This window comes from Panulirus ornatus, chromosome 4 (genome assembly GCF_036320965.1).
Source record: "Panulirus ornatus isolate Po-2019 chromosome 4, ASM3632096v1, whole genome shotgun sequence".
Classification (NCBI taxonomy): domain Eukaryota; kingdom Metazoa; phylum Arthropoda; class Malacostraca; order Decapoda; family Palinuridae; genus Panulirus; species Panulirus ornatus.
The window spans coordinates 2,910,274-2,929,510 of NC_092227.1; the positions used below are offsets into that span (position 1 = coordinate 2,910,274).

General features: G+C 37.7%; 1 protein-coding gene across 5 annotated transcripts in view; it reads right to left on the bottom strand.

Annotated features, from left to right (window-relative positions):
* Nucleotides 1-3,769: 3,769 nt before the first annotated feature.
* eya (eya transcriptional coactivator and phosphatase 2) overlaps nucleotides 3,770-19,237 on the bottom strand; it is a 271,419-nt gene continuing 255,951 nt past the window's right edge. For all 5 annotated transcript variants that reach the window (XM_071692443.1, XM_071692452.1, XM_071692461.1 and 2 more), the window contains 6 exons: nucleotides 15,306-15,395; nucleotides 14,752-14,810; nucleotides 13,755-13,915; nucleotides 12,727-12,963; nucleotides 10,154-10,254; nucleotides 3,770-7,651 (listed from right to left, as the gene is read on the bottom strand). In XM_071692443.1, coding sequence (XP_071548544.1) covers nucleotides 7,571-7,651; nucleotides 10,154-10,254; nucleotides 12,727-12,963; nucleotides 13,755-13,915; nucleotides 14,752-14,810; nucleotides 15,306-15,395 — 729 coding nt within the window. In that variant the 3' untranslated portion in view covers nucleotides 3,770-7,570. The remainder of the gene's footprint in view (nucleotides 7,652-10,153; nucleotides 10,255-12,726; nucleotides 12,964-13,754; nucleotides 13,916-14,751; nucleotides 14,811-15,305; nucleotides 15,396-19,237) is intronic.

Sequence of the window (19,237 nt, forward strand, 5' to 3'; positions counted from 1 at the left end):
CAAGTAATAAATTCGAAACCCATGAGTTAAAATGGCTTTTGTCTGTAATAAAGATAAGCTGCTCCGGAAACAGTACGGAAGCAAACTAAATGTAAAGCAAAACCTAAATTGCTTTTATAGAAATGCTACATATCCTCCATAGGTATTACAAAAAAATAAAACATTGATCTGATGTTAACAATGGCTTAGTAGATCTATTACTGAATTGGCAGATCAGCAATTCTGAATGTCGAAACCATGTCGAGATGGAACCTTTGGAAAGATGACTCTAGAAATCAGAAAAAATGTTCCCAGTTTCGTCATCTTGTCGGAAAATACCATTTGGTTTAGCCTCTCACACATGCGGCGGGAGAAGTACAGCCATTAGAAGGGCAAGAGGTTGCAACTAGACAAGATTCAAGGTGAGATAAATAGAAGGTTGTTTGGAAGTTGATTTGGACCGTCGACTGGTGGGATCATTAAGGCCGTCGATGTGATAACCAACAACCGAAAAGATATTTGTTCAAAATGATTGTAACACCTTGCACGTTCTCACTGTCTGTATACATGAACATTGGAAAGGCAGGACCGTGTTCATTATGATAATACAAGAGCCTCTCTACTTCAGGAAATGTGCACACAAGTATGTAATGTTAAGTAAACTGGATCAGAATTTTTTAATCAAATACTATTTTACTTTATATTCTACTTTTTGTAATACACAACCTATGCACATACATAAAATATCTTAAGATATTTAGGTTGCGGGGAGGATGTAGTTTAATATTTAGTATGTCAAACCCTGTCACCTGTCCTTGCCATATCGAATTTATCACCTCGACGGAGACGAGGAAGTGTAGATGGACAATGATAAATCATGCATTAGGTAGGGATGTTTTCACAGGCAGCAGGAGAGTAAAGCTTGGGATAGCCGCCACCTGCCACGCATAATCTAGGCCCTGGGTCAGGTACCCTTTGAGGTAAGGAACATTGTACTGCTGCCTCATGTGAACTGACGAGACAAAATGAAGTTTCATACACTCTTGAGAAAAGTTAACCTTACGTTTATGGTTGCAAGATGTCGAGGGGTATTCCATTACGAAGATCCACTCCTTTTAAGGTTCTAGCCATACCCAGAATAGCAGGTCAAGAAGTGTGATGATTCCCTATGTATGCCCGTGTGAGTGCAGATCAAGTAAGTGTACAGTATCTTCAGCATGAAACTTACACTTTGGACTTTGAAGGGTTATGTGAGATATTGAATAGTCGTTTTTAATGGATGAAAAACTGTAACTCTTACATGCCTGGGAAGTGTAGTTTCAGGTGTGTATATCTGGGGTGGTGGAATCTGATAGTGGGTTGGAGTGCAGTTGTCATGTTTGTTGGAGCCGTATGACATGTGAGTATAATGTTAAGTGTGAAGCATGGATAAGTATTTTGTTTCTGCTTCGGAGTTAATGGTTTGGGTTTGAAGAATATAGAGCTATTCCAAAGAAATGAGTGCTGGGCATATTGGAAGTGTTTTTGTTTAATTTCTAAGGTGTTTAATTTTTGTGTGGCTAGGCATATGATTATTGTTTTAAGTGCCTTGTTTTGTTGAGTTTACTGCTTTAGTAACTATGACATGAATGACCAGACAGTAAGGGTATAGTTTTGGTGGAATTCTGTTGAGTGGATATGGTTGATCATTAGATGCTATGGGGGTGTGCAGGTTGGATTCCTCTGACCTGAGATAAGAGTGTGATGGCGAATGTCTTTGGGGATGCAACTATCCTTATGGTTTGGGTGAAACAGTTTTCTGAATTTGTGATGTAATGTTACATTGTTGTTGCTTGGATAGTGTCATGGATGTGATTGTTGACAGTTGGAGAAAGAATGGTTCCCTGGGGTACCCATTTGTGGAGTTTTGGAGAAAGAATGGCTCCCTGGAGCACTCATTTGTGGAATATTGGAGAACGAATTGATCCCTGAGGCACCCATTTGTGGAGTTTGAGGTTTTAGGTGAAGCGTTTGTGAATCAGTCTTAGCCATTGGTTAACCACTTCTTACTGAAGCTGGGAGTGCTGCCAAGATTTCTTTTTGTAAGGATATGTCCGACTACATCTTCAAATGCTTGTTAACATCTGTTGTGTAGGTTGGTGGGTTGCAGTTGATTAAGTCATTCAGGGTGTGTGAGGTGTGTGTGTGTAGTGTGGTAGGGGAGTGACTGGTCTAAAGCAGTGATATGAGTGAAAAAAGAAATTTGGTCGATTCTGTTTTGAATCAGTTCTCAGAGTAGTTTGGATATTGATCAGTGATATAAGGCTATTGGAGGAATGGGAGGCAAGTGGCTTGTGAGGCTTTCACAATGGGTACTGTGATGGCAAGTTCCCAAGTGTTTGGGGTTTTATTGTTTATCCAAGTGGTTCAAGATATTTTTAATTACTTAGATTGCATTTGAGCTGAAGTGTAGTATGTGGATGTGTATTAAGGGCCAGTTGAGGGGGAGTTCTTTAGTCTTGAATATCATTGAGTGATGGGTAGGCGAGCTTTTGTCTGGTTTGGTTGGTTTATGACTAATGTTCGAGTAGAGTTTCATGAAATATGTTAAAGTGCTCTTTGCTAAAATGAATATTATTGGTTTGGATTGGAAGTGCTTTGTGTAGGTGGTGGGTTGGTGTGGGAGTTCTGGATTTTATTTTTCTTCATTGTTGGTTGCTATTGTCAATAGTGTTTGGGGAGTTGTGCCAATTTACTGTTTGCTTTCTAGGGATTACATTAGTAATAGTGTAATTTATTTTGATTCTTTTTAGTGTCTCTGATAGAGGTTGTGTCTGGACTTTTTTGTCTTTATTAAGTCTGCAATCTTTGGGAAGAAGTTCGAGTTATTATGCCATCTACATTTGTGGTATATGCTTGTTGATGGCTTGGTTGGTGGTGTACATGAAATGTATTCCCTTTTTGGTGGCTTTGAGATTTGGATGGGTTAGTTGCATTGTTTGCAGAAGGAGCAAGTGGTCAGATGAAAGTTTGTGTAGTGTGCTCCAGGTTGTCCTTGTGTGCAGTGTTGGTGTGTTAAAAAATGATGTCTGGGGAGATTAGCTGCTGGAGAGGGTAGAGTAAGATTAGTTGGATGGTTGTGTAGGTTGAGAATGTTGAAAGAATTACTTCATTAGTAGTTCATCTCAGGGATATTGGGAGAGCATTTTGAACCATGCAGGATAGTGGGTATTTTTCACCACCTAGACGAGTGTTCAGTATGTTGGTAAATTTCTGTAGCTGGGAAGAGTATCTGGGAGGACTTGTGAGGAGTGGTATAAAGGCATTGATTATGTGGAAGAGTTGTGTAGTTCATTTTCATGGATAGGCATATCAAGAGACATCATTGTTTGTGATGTCATGCAAGTAGTGGTGTCTGCGAATGGAATGTAGTGGTACAAGTTTCATATTCCTTGTCCTTGCAGTCTGTTTTGTCTTATGGTTATCATGGTTATGTAGAGAAGGGAGAATGGATATGGGAGTCAAGTCTGTATTTTTAGATGAGGGTTATGTGCATGTTGTACTCTTCAAGTAGTGTAAGTAGTTGTGTATGTTTGATATTCAAGCCACTGGTGTTAAGTTGTAAGATGATTATTGTGTGAACTGGGTTCTGTGTAGTGGTAAAGTCAGCATGCCCAGGGTGGGCTTGTGTTTCTTGGGTGCTTGTGTTGATGGTGCGAGTGTTAGGGTGGGTACTTCAGGTGCTTGTGCACGATTCTTACATGCCTGCTCTACTTTCCCACCTTCACAAGGTAGAAATAAGGAAAAAACATTTAAAAGTATAGTAATTTATTACTCACATATTTGTAACCATACATTAAGAATTACAAATATTGAAGGAAGTCCAGATAAAAGTTAGATTAACAGGAAATGTTGCCTGCTGTTTATACAACTAAATGAAACATTCGTACTTTGAGTTGTGCTTAATTTCACTTTTGTGTCCTAGAGTGCAAGTTTCAATTTTGTGACCATGACAATTTTCACACAGGCAGTTTACCTACTACCTACTTTTAAAAAATAAAGTAACTGGTTCCTGAAAATGTCATTCATTAATTACAGAGTTTTTTGATCCATCTATTTTGGATATGTTAAAAAACTCTTCAGATTAATGAAATGCTCATCACCTTTTCAATTATGGTTCTATGTTGCTGATAATATACTTCTGTACCTCAGTAGAAAATAAGTTTCACCTCCAAGCAATATTCTGTAACTGACTTTCCCTACAGTTTCTATGCAAGTCAAAGTTCTCAAGACATCAGTCAGCTTTCACATATTTCATCTACAAAAGTTATAAATATTTACTATGAATCTAACCTTGATCTACTGATATATTTGTTTGACTTGCTGATATATTAAATTACATGATCTTTCAAATAAGTTTGGGTTCTTGTGCTGTATTTTCTGATGTATCTTAGTAATGAAGTCATTCCTGATGACTGTGCTGTATTTTCCAGTGCATTTTAGTGATAATGTCATTCCTGATGATGCCATCTCCTGATGTCACTTAACAGAATATACCTAGAGTAGTATTTTTTTTTTTTCTTGTGGGGTCTTCTACCCCTTCGACCCAGATTGGCATCAAATACTTTAAACTATATATTCTACTGAAATACAAAGCAGAGACATTACCTGTAATGCTGAGCAGACTATGTAGTTTTAACACGTTTCCCTTTTACAGCAATTCACGTTTCATCAAATGTATTTATAACAAACCATTCTGTGTACTGTTCTTAAACATTAATCTATGACGGTATAATTTGCTTAGCTGTTGTTCCAGCTCAAATCACAGAAAAATATTTGACTTTTCCAATGAACATTGTTTATGAATGTGTATATTTTGGCTGACATAGCTCATATTTACAGATCTTGTCTCTCATACTACAGCAGCTTTTGCAATCAAAACTACCTATAAATATCATAACGAAAGGTTGGAAGTACACATGAAAGACATAATCATTATGGCAAACAAAATGCTATCTGTAATTCATTTACTGGGAAAGCATGAAGGAATATCTAAAAATCTCAAATGAATAAAATACATCTGTAATTCATTTTATGGGACAGCTTGGAGAAATAGCTATCGATTTGGAAAAAAATTGCAACACGTGTCTAGAGTACATAAATAAACTCTATGACATGTTTGCTAATAATGGACTACTGGAAATATCAGTGCTGACACCTAATGGAAATTTTATTGAAATTAAGTTATAAGTATCAACACATGCTGTTCTGTATAGCAAAGCAGTATTCTTATTGCTGACATGGCCTCATTTTCTGAGACCAGACTCATGGACTATTTGGTAGATTAAAAATTATCTGAATTCCTTACATATTTAAGAATATGGAAGAAAATGTTGACGTGTAATTTTATTATTTTGTTAGTTTACTGAATACTGTACTTTGGAAATAAAATTAACATGTAACTTTATGTATACACAGGAGCCAAATATACAATTAAAGCATTACAGTCAATATAATCTTTTAATGCAATTAATTTTAACTTTGAGTAAAGTGATAAGATAACAGGTGCTCCGTGTAATATACTAAACTCAAGTGAATAATAATCAAGTATGAGCCTAAAAACTTATATGGAGAACAATGAAGGTAATGTTTGTCAGCCACTGCAATCAACTGTATATGAAGCATGTATAAAAATTAACAGCATTATCACAATATCTTAAATGAAAACTGGAATATATAAGAGGCCTGGCAGTTGATTACTCCTTCTATTTTGCAATTTGGAAGTCATTCCCATCATATTGAGATAGAAATATAGAGGATGAAGGTTTTCAGTGGCCTGTAATATATTCCAGATTTTTTTATGCTACATTTACTACAAATATTAAGGTACAAAGCAAATTAGGACAATCATCTAATGCTTTACATTTTGTACAAACATTACTGTGAGGGATAATTCATCTGGTTATATAAATGGAACGTTGCTTACTTATTAAGCCATTTAACTGGACTGTTTCAAAAGCAGGAATATCACTACCTAACAGGCTCTCTAAGTTTACCTTTATGACTCATTTATCATTAAGCCAGGCAAACTGACTTATTCTGAATTCTGAATGAGTAGGAGAGGCAGATATATACAAAACAGTATTCAACAACAGCACTACAACATAAAGGACTTCACAGGTACACTATGGTACCATCATTGTGTGGGGGTCGGTGCAATACTACAGTCAACTGAAACAAGCCATAACTAAGGACACTAGATAGTTTCTGGTGCCTAATGCACAAAAACATAAAAATCGTTCAGCTCTATGGAACGTGAGGGTCCACAAATATGCTCCCAGACACCACCGAGTTCCTGTAAAGTATACGAAACACTAGTTCTGGCACAGGGCAATCCAAGGCTTTGTTTTACACCGTCCAACCATAATCCCACATGTTGTACAAAATACATTCTACTGTAATTGTAATTTTCATACACATATCATGTGTTAGCATAATGAGAAATATATATATCTTGTGAATATGTATTCTGGGAATGTTTGAAGCAAACATAAATGTCTTACTATGTGACATGTTTGTTAGGGTTTTCAATTTTGTATAATGCATTTTTTGTGGAAGCTGATTTTGAATATTCAAATCAGAACCAAAAGCATTATAAACAACTGCTTCCATATCAGCAGCATCAGTACATTAACATACACGACAGCACTACATTTATTAAATGTGATTCTTCCGTGTCATCAGATCCACAATATTGTTCAAATGTACATTTTCATCACACTAGTTTGTAACTTCAGAATACACTTGACACATTTCCAAAGCATTCTGCTTCACATAATAAGCAGTGTTTCAGAGTTCAGAAACTATAGTTACCACTTTTCAGCAAAATAAAAATAGTTAATAAGGGAATATTTGTATTTTCAGGCTCTAACAAAAAATAATCTAATGTCAGTAGGACAGACCAAATCTGTTTACAGGCTAATGACACTTTTTTTTCCATTCAACTTCTTTCCAATCACTTCACAACAGCATTCATCAAGTTCTCTTGGGATGACTGGGAGTAAATCTCGACTATTCATCAAAGCATCACTGCTATACATTGTGTTGCCATCAGCCTGACAGGGCTTTTCTTTTCCTAGGCTCTCTTCACTGGACAACTATATTCCAGTGCAGTTTCACAACTGTACCAAGTTCTGGATCTTGTAAGAGGTCCTCATGAGAACTTTTGAGATATTTGGCATGTATATGAGGATATGGAAAGATTACTAATATACAATTAAGAACGTGAGCATAAGGTTATTATAATGTTAAGTTATATAAAGGAATCTTTATAAAATGTTGAACAGGTAAACATGTACTCAGTTTGTCAAGAGGATTTTTGTTTGTTATGAGGGATTTCCTATTACTTCAAAAGACTGAATTCAATAGAGAAAAGATCAAGGGAGTTAAGAAATTATTAGATTAATGTTGAATATGGTCTGAACTTGCTGAAAAATGTTCATAAATGATATAGGGGAGTTAGACGGGCTGTGTGTAATTTAAGGTAATTCTCTAAGAAGGGTAATATAAAAGAGGGTATTACAGAGATTAAGTGGCAACTCAGAGGGATTACTCAAAGGCCACAAATACTTAAAGCCTTGTACAGGTTGATGAAATCGTGATGTGTCTGGATCCTCCAAAATGGGAAATCAAGCTGTAAAGAGAAAAATTTGATTTTATAATGTATTCACTTTAAATCCAAAGCATAGGACAAGTACATTACATAAATTGCTAAAACAACATGCACAGTTTATGCATTTAGTCTCAGTCTTGCCATTTGTTCTTCAACAGACGGCACACAGGTACACTTACCAAAATGTATAAAATAGATTCTTGCATGGGTAACTGCTTCTAATCCTCAAAATTAAATCTCAAATGTATTCGGATAACATTTAAAATTTTCTAAGGTTATCTTTTGTTTTTTCCAACTGATTTCATTACATGAAACAAAAAATGAAACTATCTATCTATCTATCATGGAACACCAGGACTTCTGTTAAATGTCCTTCCTATATACTCCAATGAAGTCTGTATCAATTTACTCACTGCATCTAACTATTTTTTTTGCACTCCTAACTTTCCTCCTTGTACCTTCGACTGTACTACCCTGCATCTTCTTAACCAACTTTTAATGTGCTGTATGTTCTACATGACTGCACCATCCTAAAGGGCTTTCATTCATATGTCTTATGATTTCTTCATACCAAATATCCTGATTGCATGATTTTATCTATCCTCTGTATTCCAAAGATAGTATGTAAAGATCTTAAATGTTCCAATTTTTCTCCATTGTATGACTCTACTCCAGCTTTCCTTTACCATTTCTACTAAATTCTTCAAACAAAACTTTGAACTCATCCAAGACTTTCTGTTCTTCACCATGCAAATAGAACCAACATTCTGGTCTTGTATTCCTTGCAAAACTCACTACCTAAGTTTTATTTCCATTCCCTCTCAGCAGCATTCTTCAACATAAATCACTGGTATGGCATGTCATTCTGTAAGCTCTTCCTCTCATTTAGCAACCAACACAGCATCAGCTGCACAGAGTAACCAAGACAAAGTCCATTCTGTTTCTAGATGGTTAAGTATCACATCATAATCTGCCCACCTCGCTTTCCTTTCATGCAATACTTCATCTGTAAGTCATTGAATAACACATCAGACAACCTTACCATACTCCCACATTTATCTATCTATAAATGAAATTAAATAGGTCAAATTCAAATTGCTAAGGAATGTCATGTTTGGGTTATGTTTAAGGGATGTAAGCCCATTAGATTTACTTGAAACTTTTACTGAAAATTAATAGTAATTTGCAAAAATTGTGATCCTAATCTGCAGCCAGTTCACCTAAAACAATGGAGGACAAATACTTTCAAAAGGTACCTCTCATTAACATTATGAGAAAGAGTAACATTCCTTTACCATTTACTTTTATAATATCTTGCTTTTAAACCAATTAAACACATCTTCGATATTGTTCTACCAAGATGCAAAATAAACCATCATAGAAGTGCAGTGAAACAACAAGACCATAAAAATTTAAATCAAAGAAAAAATCTAGAGGCATTAGGAAAGAGTATCATTAGATACCAAACCTTGAGATGATAATTGTAATGAAAAAAGGAAATATAAAAACATGGTAAAACATGGAATAGGCCATGGGGCCGTGGATGGTAGGCATTGGTTTTAGTACACTACACTGTACATAACAGCTTGAGAGTGGATATTTGTAAATGAGACCATTATTAATTTGTTCCTGTTGTTAAGTCACTAAAGCAGAAAAAGTGATTTAGCAAATTAAAAATATGGAGTCTTGGGGAATTAAAGAGGCAAAACCCTTTATCATGAAAATGACATTTGAAGCTGACCTACTTTGACAACATTATTCTTCACCAAGAGAAAGGTGCATGTGTCTATTGAATACACTAACTAAAACTATGAAAGATGTTCCATAGTACAGGAGCCTCATGGTATATGAAACAGATGCCATAAATGAAAAAGTTACATAAAAAAATTATAAAAATGCCAAGTATAGTGAGTGCGGTCAGCATGGCACATACATAGTCAGGGGTGCAGGGAGATTCTAAATAATAGGTATATAAAAGTATGGAGTACAATAAGGCTGTATATACTTAACAAATAACAATAAAAATTGAGAATATTGTCACATTCTTACTTGGTGATTGTTTCTTTTGCCATCTGAGATGGAAAAAATCCCTCAAGTACTTTTGCCTCGTCCAATGATAATTGTGACAACACTACACTAGCTTAGCTTCAATTCTCATTCTTGCATGACAAATTTTTTTAGTTTACAAAAATAATGTTAGTGTTAATTTCACAGCTTTATGATGCTTCTGAAACATTCTACTAGTTCTCAATGGGATTTTTGAGGAAATTCCAAATCATCTACCACCGTTAGATAACCATTTGTAGTATCACTTATTACACAAGAGTTTGTTCCCTAACAGTCTATTCCCGTCAAATGCAACATCTAACAAAATGGTAGCCAAATTACAGATTACAAAGATAAACATAAGAAGAAATGTAAGATTAGTTAAAATCAAAGACAAATACTTTAAAAAATCATCATTTAGCTATATCTAAATGAGAGTAAAAAACTATGATAAAATGTAAATTGTGTCAAACTGACTTGTTTAGCAGCCATCTCCTCGTCTCGGCCATCACCAACGACGACATAAACAGGTTTTCGTCCAAACCTTGATGCAATCCGCTCAAAGCAGCTCTCTTTTCCTGCAGAGAAAATCACCTTAAATTACAGCAAAATTCACTGAATGGTCCTTGATGAAAATATACCAGTTCTATTCATCTTGTATTCAGTTATTCTTCACAATCACATAAACTTAAGCAAATAAAGCTGTTTATGTAAAGCTTACATAAGACATACATGTGAACATAGGATCATAACTGCCTGTTATCATCCATATTATTCTTAATATTAGTTTTCACATTACTCTCAATTTAGAAGAAAAATCTTCCTGTTATGGCAAGGATAACATATGATTTCGGTAAATTATTCCGTGGAATAAAATGATGTGCTTATCTGAAGGGTGTACCTGCTTTGAAGAATTCTGTTGTTGGTTTCCTTCTCTCATTTAGAAAATTAAAAGAAATCTCATCTACAATATCAACTGGAACAGGCAGTGGTTATTCTAGCATGATCATCAAAAGTAAGGTTATCAGACGTATAATAATTCCTTATAGGTCTTTTCCACCTCCCTTCTGTTATACAATGATGTTCATTTTGGTGTGGTATTCATGATAAGGTTTTATTTCTTCATTTCTTCTAAAGTGGCCATGATACATAACCATCAAATAACATCTTTTTCAAAGGACCGCTAAAGAACTTGGCTGACTTCTGATTGCAGTCACTCTGTCTTCTTCAGAGATGTTTATACGTCTTCTATTAAGTGCAAGCAGAGTTCTCCTTAGAACAAAACTTTTGACTGGTCTACATTTTATGATCTGTCTGTTATCAAGTTACAGATCAATCTTCACCCTTTACCACCAACTCTCTTTTTTGCATCTTTTATGCCATTATTGTCAAATTTGTTGAGGGCTTTTGCAAGCATGTGTATTACATCAGCAATTTGTTTTCTAGTGCCTCTACAGCTTTGACATAATGCCAAAGGATCTGAAAGAGGTATTCTTCCCATGCTGAAGCCGTATTGTCCTGCGCTATGTAAACTCCAAGAGTTTATGAATCCAGTTGCTATCTTAACACTCAAAAATTTCAAATGTAAGATGTTTCTTTCACTGTGTGAAAGTATTTTTTTGAGCTACTTGCCCCTCTCTTCTATGAAGTCTGGTTACACGAGTCAGATTTGGACAACACAGGATAATGCCAAATTCCAGACTTTCTCTAGAGAATATCTAGTGCTTGTGCTAGAGTGTCTTGCATTTCTTGTAAAGAGGAGTGTTTTTAAGTCTCACTGTGGATCAGAATTTGTGGCCATATTCTCATTGGTTCCCTTGAAAATTGATAGTGTGATTGCAAACTAAAGTTAAGCAGAGTTTCACCATTAAGGAAGTGATATGGATTATATCTCTTAGGTGATTTTATTTTTTAGCTCACTGAACAGTGATTATATTACATACACCTTATGATGGTTTTGGAGGCTCTTCTCCCATATATGCCGTGCCAGCAGCTTGGAACCTTTTTTGGTACTTTTCAAGGCCCTTTGTAAATTCCTTTACTGAATAGTCCATAGTGTTTTCAACAAACTTGTCAATGTAAAGTATTACACAATTATAGCTTCTGGATATCCGCAGTTTTCTCTTATTGTAGTCTCTCTATTCCAGTATAGTCATCTACAGTAACCAAGTCTCCCATATATGCCATGGAACCATATCTTCCAGACTTTCCAAGTTTAGAGCAGAATATTTCCCTCTCATTGCACTCTTAGAGTAAAGCATCACTGCTTTCGGGCATTTCTGGTAGTTTATATTTTCAACACTGTCAGTATGGGATATGCAAGATCTTTACCCATTTCCCAATTCAATAATTTTGCCTGCCTTTATAAAATGATGTTAGTACACACAAATACTTTAGTTGGGAGATTACAGGTGCCTTAAAGACTATCATCATTGGTTTTCTACTTTTTATCGAGAAAATCCAAAAACCTCAGCAAGCCATCACTTTTGATAAGGCAGCTGATGTTCAGTTATACTTGCTGAAGGTAAGGACATCAAACATTGTTACTCTAATGTCTTTTAAGGTGTTCCACTGAGATATGAATGGGGTGTGTTCCAGAGTCTTTCATCCTTCACTTCTCAAACAATGCAGATGAAACTACCTCCAAAAAGTGCACGTTATTATTAATGGCTTAGGAGAAGACCCGATTTATATCTGTTTGTAGTTTCTCAACGTCATTAAATGATCTGTCAATGTCATCATTGAGTGATTCTTAGAAATATGAAGCAATAGGTCAAGTGCAAGATACAAGAAACTAAGCAAGGGAAGAGTTAAAGATATGAAAAAATATTTCTCTAATAATTTGAAACTTGTGGAAAAATGAATTTTGCCTGGCGAAAACAGTAAATGCAGACATCATTCATAAGTTGAAAAAGTTGTATGTAATGAAACAGTTTAAAAGATGGGGATCACTGAATGTGAAATTCCTTTCTGCATATACAAAAAATTAATCAAACATATAACATGATCACTGACAAATATACCCTAAGAGTGCCAGTAACAAAACATACCAACTTTAGTTGCAGAGTAGATATTTTCTATAGGGAAGACAGACCCTAGTCCATAAAGTAGGACCTTGGCTAATGCAGGAACAAGCTGTGTGGTTGTTACCAAGACATTCACACAGTTCGGTCTTGAGGTGATGAGCTGTAAACACTTCATGGACTCGGTCAGCCAACTATCAGTGAGGGTTTCAATATCCTGGCGTACTCGGTGCCATTTTTCCCGGCTCTCTGGATCCAGCAGACCTTAAGAGAGAGAATTTCCCTTTTATATTCTTGCCATTTACAAAAAAACAAAGCAAAACAGAAAGATTCACAAAAACAGGTACTAGAGTTTAGTTAAGATAGTACAAGTACATAGCAAGATATAAATTACTGCACAAATGATCATGTCTGATTCTTTTCAGTGTAAAAGTAACCCTACCATGAAAAAATAGCAAGATGCAAAAATCAACCAAAATATTTTCATTAAAATAGCAGGTTATAAGTCCACTTGATTTTTTCTTTGCATCCACAATAATACTTCTGTGTTAATACAAAACTTAGCTGACTTTACCTTTAGGCCTGGTAACTTCAGATCTAGTGAAAGGCCAAGTGTATACAAGATACAGAGTCAAAATCTTTTGTGTCTAACTTTGTTTTCAAAGATTGTTGAAATATGTATGATATTGAAAATGTCAGAGTTATTCCAGGGCAATATGTAGCTTTACCATCAGAATTGATATGAAAGGTATATCAGGATAAAAACTGTTCATGATGATAAAATCCATCAAAACACAGACATTAAGGTAAATACGACTGAAATTCTACCCAACTCAACAATTGCTTTATATCTTTTGATTTACATATCCACGAGTTCCTCTAGCAAGGTAAATTCGTATCTATGTTGTTCATCCTTATCAAATGAGTTTTTTTCATTCAAGTTATTAGTGAAGTTACATTTCCCTTTGCTACCTTCTTCTGAGCAAGTTTCCCCCAAGAGCAAGAAAAACTAACAAGAAAACTTTTGTCACTAATCTACATAACAGAGTACTTACTACCAGCGTTATTTCTGCAGCTGTTGAATAATTCCTTGATCTTGCGGTACCGAAAAGCCAGTTTCCTCATCCAGTCAACACCCCCTCGAACTCCAGTTCCCAAACATAATGAGGCATTACTGTTGGCTGCACTAAATCCATCTGTTGCAAAGTTGTAGTTGCTGAAAAACAGATGCAAATGCTAATAAAGTACAGTAAAGTAATTGTTCATAGTCATATGGTAGCAGAAAGATATAATAGATGGGTTAATAAAATGATTGTGGCAGAATGTACAAAGAAATGACAGCTCTAAAGGATGTAATGACAGGAAGTAAAAAACGAATTTTTTATTCTAAACATTTATAATTTCTCTAATCTTTGGGTAATAAAAATTTTATCGATTTGATTTGTCTCAAGTGTTGATCCCCATAATGCCAACTAAGATTAAACAAGTTTTTTTTTTTTTTCAAACTATTCGCCATTTCCCGCGTTAGCGAGGTAGCGTTAAGAACAGAGGACTGGGCCATTGAGGGAATATCCTCACCTGGCCCCTTTCTCTGTTCCTTCTTTTGGAAAATTAAAAAAAATTGAGTTAAAAGGCTTAATTTTTTTTCTCACTAGTATAACGCCTTTTAAAAGGTCTGATCTTTACTGTGGTTCAATCTTCAACATCTGCAGAGACATTTTCAGATGGTTCAATAAGGTTACTAGTATTCTAGTAGCTTGAGGTTAATCTTTTAATGGATAAGCTGATATTAATATTGAAATATTCTGTTTTTACCACATTCAATCCTAAAATTCGGCATAACATTTTATCTCAACTCCATGAACAATGTAGCAAGACCATTATGTAAAATGGCCTGGTTTAATGTTGACATGACCTCAGGTCAAAGGCCAAGCCATCTTAGCCAAGGGTTATGCTGAAGGAACTGACGATATACAGGATTCTGCCAAGTTTTAGAACTGAGTATGGAAACATTGCTTGGTTTCTTGATTATGTTTCTGTACGAAGACTTACCTTAGGTCTTGTCCATTGTCGTCTGAGGATACATCATCTATGTGGACTTGGTCACACTCCTGCAGGTGAAGAATATACAAGTTAGTCGGACAAACTGTAGCCATACAAAAGGAACATTGGGGGAATACAGGGTAGAGTTGGTTGCAATTCACTTCCAAGGGTAAAATGATGACCTGACCCTTTACGAGCAGGTTAAAAGCCACGTCCTCATACTCAAGGGTCGTACCGTCGTGGTCAAGAGTTGTACCGTCGTGCTCAAGAGGTTAATAGTGGCTATTCTTGGATATGATGAGTAATGTAACTGAATACGCTGATGTAAACATTACGTTTATCAAATAAACACATTAGAATGATAATAAGCAGCGATGTAGGATATGGAATGAGGCTATGAACTTACTCTACATAATTGGCTTATAAATGATAATTACTGTCCATCAAATGTCAGCGATTCTGTTTAGAATAAGTATTACAGAAGTGTTTGTACAACCTCTTTCAAAATTCTTATCCCTAAATGTGTAGCCATTACCAAGTAGTTACAGATGCCAAGAACTCACTTCTAAATCATTGAAGAAGAAATGTGTGTCAGCCAGGTCAAAGATCAACTTCTCCATGTGGTACCCTAACTGGACGGCGTTGGCTGTGTCCTGAAAAGAAAGTTTCAACTTCAGTTTCCTTTAATATATATATATATATATATATATATATATATATATATATATATATATATATATATATATATATATATATATATATGCAATACATACCTCTCAGTAAATACTGGTGTAAAAGTGTGGTAACTCCCATTACATAAGAATAGAACATAAATTAAACAAGGACATTGAAGACGGAGGCAAAATTAGCGTAACTGTCTTGAGGAGAAACTCGCAAAGATATTTGGACAAAGAAAAACTTGCGCCCCAGTGTCTGTGGCAGCAAGGGCGACACTTTAAGAATATCTTTAAAAAATATATGTTGCTGTATTTACAGGAAGTTTTACTCTACACAATAAACATCAAGGGTAAGGAATGGTTGGGGTCTGTAAGACCTTTAGAGAAGGGTTGGTATTCACTTATCTGAACTTTAGGCTGTTTGTGAAGGACGCGAGTTCATGGATTCCCAACCAGCCTTGATCTCTCACAAAACGAAAGAGGATTCAAGATCTAAAGGTTGTGTAAATGATCACCAACGTAATCAATGTACTTCCAAACCAGGCGACTAAAAGACTACTTCACCGTTTTTGTTACTAGTATGAGAAGCGGCTCCTTAACTATTCTATAAATCATTGGTTACTCTTTATTCATTCTTAATCTAGTTATTGCACATATTCTCGGCTTTTGTTCTTAGTTCAAGAACTGTTAATTTGCTCTCTCTATCCAACGGTTATTTTTCACTCACACTTAAGCTTGAAAGCATTCTCCGTGCAAGTCATTAAATTTGCTTAATTGGCAAAATCTTAGTGCAAGTATTCGTCGTGTATCAACAGATACATATTAATGAACACTGAGTCTAGTTAGTACATGGATGGGTGAACGTCTGAGAACACAAGAAACTGTTGGCATGTATGGTGAGCGCAACGTGCTATTCTTCTTTAATAGCAAAATCACGTCACAAGTCCTCTCCCTTCCTCTCTGTCTTTCTCTCTCCCCTGCCGTTGAGTCTGGCCCTCTGGTGTGGCAGGGAGAGGGTGGTAGCAGGGAAAGGCTGGTGGCAGGTGGCTCCAGTCAGTCTAGGGGGGAGGGTGAGGCGGGTGCCAACCACTCATTTATACCAACACTTGCACTGGCTCAATCCCTTGACGTACCCTAAAATAATAACCCTCTGTGTAATGCTTTGCACCGCTAGCTCCCCGCAATACAATATCAATGAAAAAAAAGTCTTACTGGTTAACTATGAATGAAGATTAAAAAAAAAACTACATAAATAAAATAGAGGGAGGGGAGGGGGAGGAAAAGTGTAACCCCGGGAGGGGAGGATAAGGCAACACGGGCGTCGAGGGCACTACCTCTTTGCTAGGCTCTACTACACTGGCTCAGCCGCACATACTGGCCCTCTTCTGAACTCTTGGATTCTCAGGGTACTCTACATCATCAGTCCTAGCAACACTTAAAGGAATGGCATTCTGTATAGCCTTAATCCTAAGTACGATAACCTATAGCTTACCATCCCCTCAAGGAGCCGGAGTCCTTGTGCGTCTAATTAGTAAATACAAAGGGGAGGCCCTCAATCCACCCTTGAAACTTGTCTAATAACAATCTCTATCATTCATATAACCATATACGTCTACAGACTGCCCTCGGCCTACCGCTAATAACTTGCCAATGATTTAACCACATTTGTGCAAGTCTATACAGGCATACGAGTCAAGTGCCTATAATGAATGTCATTTAAGTTATAGCATGTGGGGGTGGTAGATAAAACGATTCAACCAACAAACTTCACAAGAACCCGAATTAGCTCAAAGTCTAGACATGCCTAGATAACAGTGCCATGATGCGCGTCACATAAGCCTGTTGGCAGCTCCAACGTAATGAATAACGGAGGTTACCCCCACTCGTAACCTTGCTTGAGCGTGACCATCTTTCACGTCCAGCATCTTGCCTGCACAAGCGTCTGATTCACCTCATGGACATGCCCAAATACCAATGAAGTGACGCACACACTGAACACTGTTTGGCTCCACAATACAGCTGAACTGTAGCGGGGATTATGAAGCAGAACAGCTCCGCTGGGAGACCCGTGGGGGCGGCAGCGGCGGTAAGGAAGGTTGACTGCCATTCGCTTGTCGGCCGCCCCGCCATAAAACAACAGTCCACGGGTCTAAGCTCCCCCAGATTTTCTAATTAACGCTAAGTGGCTGCCTGGCGCCGTCTCGCTGCCCAAGCTTGATTCATATATTGTCCTGTGCTCCACACACAGGCTTCACCGTTCCATGTATACTCTACATACTAAAATGAAGGACGAAAAAGGCGAGTTCTGGGGCAAACGACGAAATGATCAAAGAACTAATATATTCCTATTATCCCTGGGTTATGTTATAGTATATAGGGAATCAAATAAATGGACAAGGGGTCTCATCAATAACCTTAGATATCCGGCATTCGTTAATAATAGTTCTTTGTACGGCCAGAAACGTGATTCTGAGAAGTATCTTGCATGTACATGCCATTCACCCTCCATCATGCCCAACTCGTAATCAAAGGTGGAGAGGTTGTAAATACAGGCTCCGGTGTTGAGCGTGTAGGTTGCTCTGCCATCCTGGTTGCCCAGTGAAAATCTATTTAACTAAAAAAAAAAAAAAGAAAACATTAAAAGCTTTATGTCTAGTACTACATGTACTTATGCATGAAAGTGAAATTCTGGAGGCATGTTAAACCCTGAAGCACGAAGGTTCCTGACCTTTGATCTGATCCTTAGGTCAAAGGCCAAGCTTTAATACCCAGAGATCGTAGCGTCGTGCTTGTGCGGATAGAAATAGCGTACACGGACCTGAGATTAGAAGACGCACCAGCTACCCAACCAGTGAACTTAGTTTTTCTAGCGTACACTAAAGCTGACTAACCCTCAACTAAGTACCACTTCAGGCACGGAATTAAAACCGAGGAAAGAGATATAAACAGAATAATAGAGATCTAAATGCATTTCTTGTTATGTTACATCGAGGTCTCCTTGGCACGAGAGAGAGAGAGAGAGAGAGAGAGAGAGAGAGAGAGAGAGAGAGAGAGAGAGAGAGAGAGGTTTGAGGATGAACGTTGCACCTGTTAAGGGGATGTGAGGTGAGGGGTGGCGGACACCCCTCCTCCCTCCATACCGACCCCCAAACCCTCTCCTGGTTAACCAGCGTCACATGGTACGCCGTCTGGCCCGTCCCTTCCCCCTCGTGACAACCGCCAGTACCAGCATCTCTAACCGCACGACTGTGTCAGGTGCCACACACCAGCAAGGTTGTGTGTCGGGTGCCACACACCAGCAAGGCTGTGTGTCGGGTGCCACACACCCAGCAAGCTGTGTGTCGGGTGCCCACACCAGCAAAGGCTGTGTGTCAGGGTGACACACACCAGCAATGGCTGTGAGGTCAGGGTGCCACCACACCAGCAAGGCTGTGTGTCGGGTGCCACACACCAGCAAGGCTGTGTGTCGGGTTGCCACACACCAGCAAGGCTGTGTGTCGGGTGCCACACACATCAGCAAGGCTGGTGAGTCGGTCAGCAGGCTGTGTGTCGGTGCAACACACCAGCAAGGCTGTGTGTCGGGTGCCACACACCAGCAAGGCTGTGTGTCGGGTGCCACACACCAGCAAGGCTGTGTGTCGGGTGCCACACACCAGCAAGGCTGTGTGTCGGGTGCCACACACCAGCAAGGCTGTGTGTCGGGTGCCACACACCAGCAAGGCTGTGTGTCGGGTGCCACACACCAGCAAGGCTGTGTGTCGGGTGCCACACACCAGCAAGGCTGTGTGTCGGGTGCCACACACCAGCAAGGCTGTGTG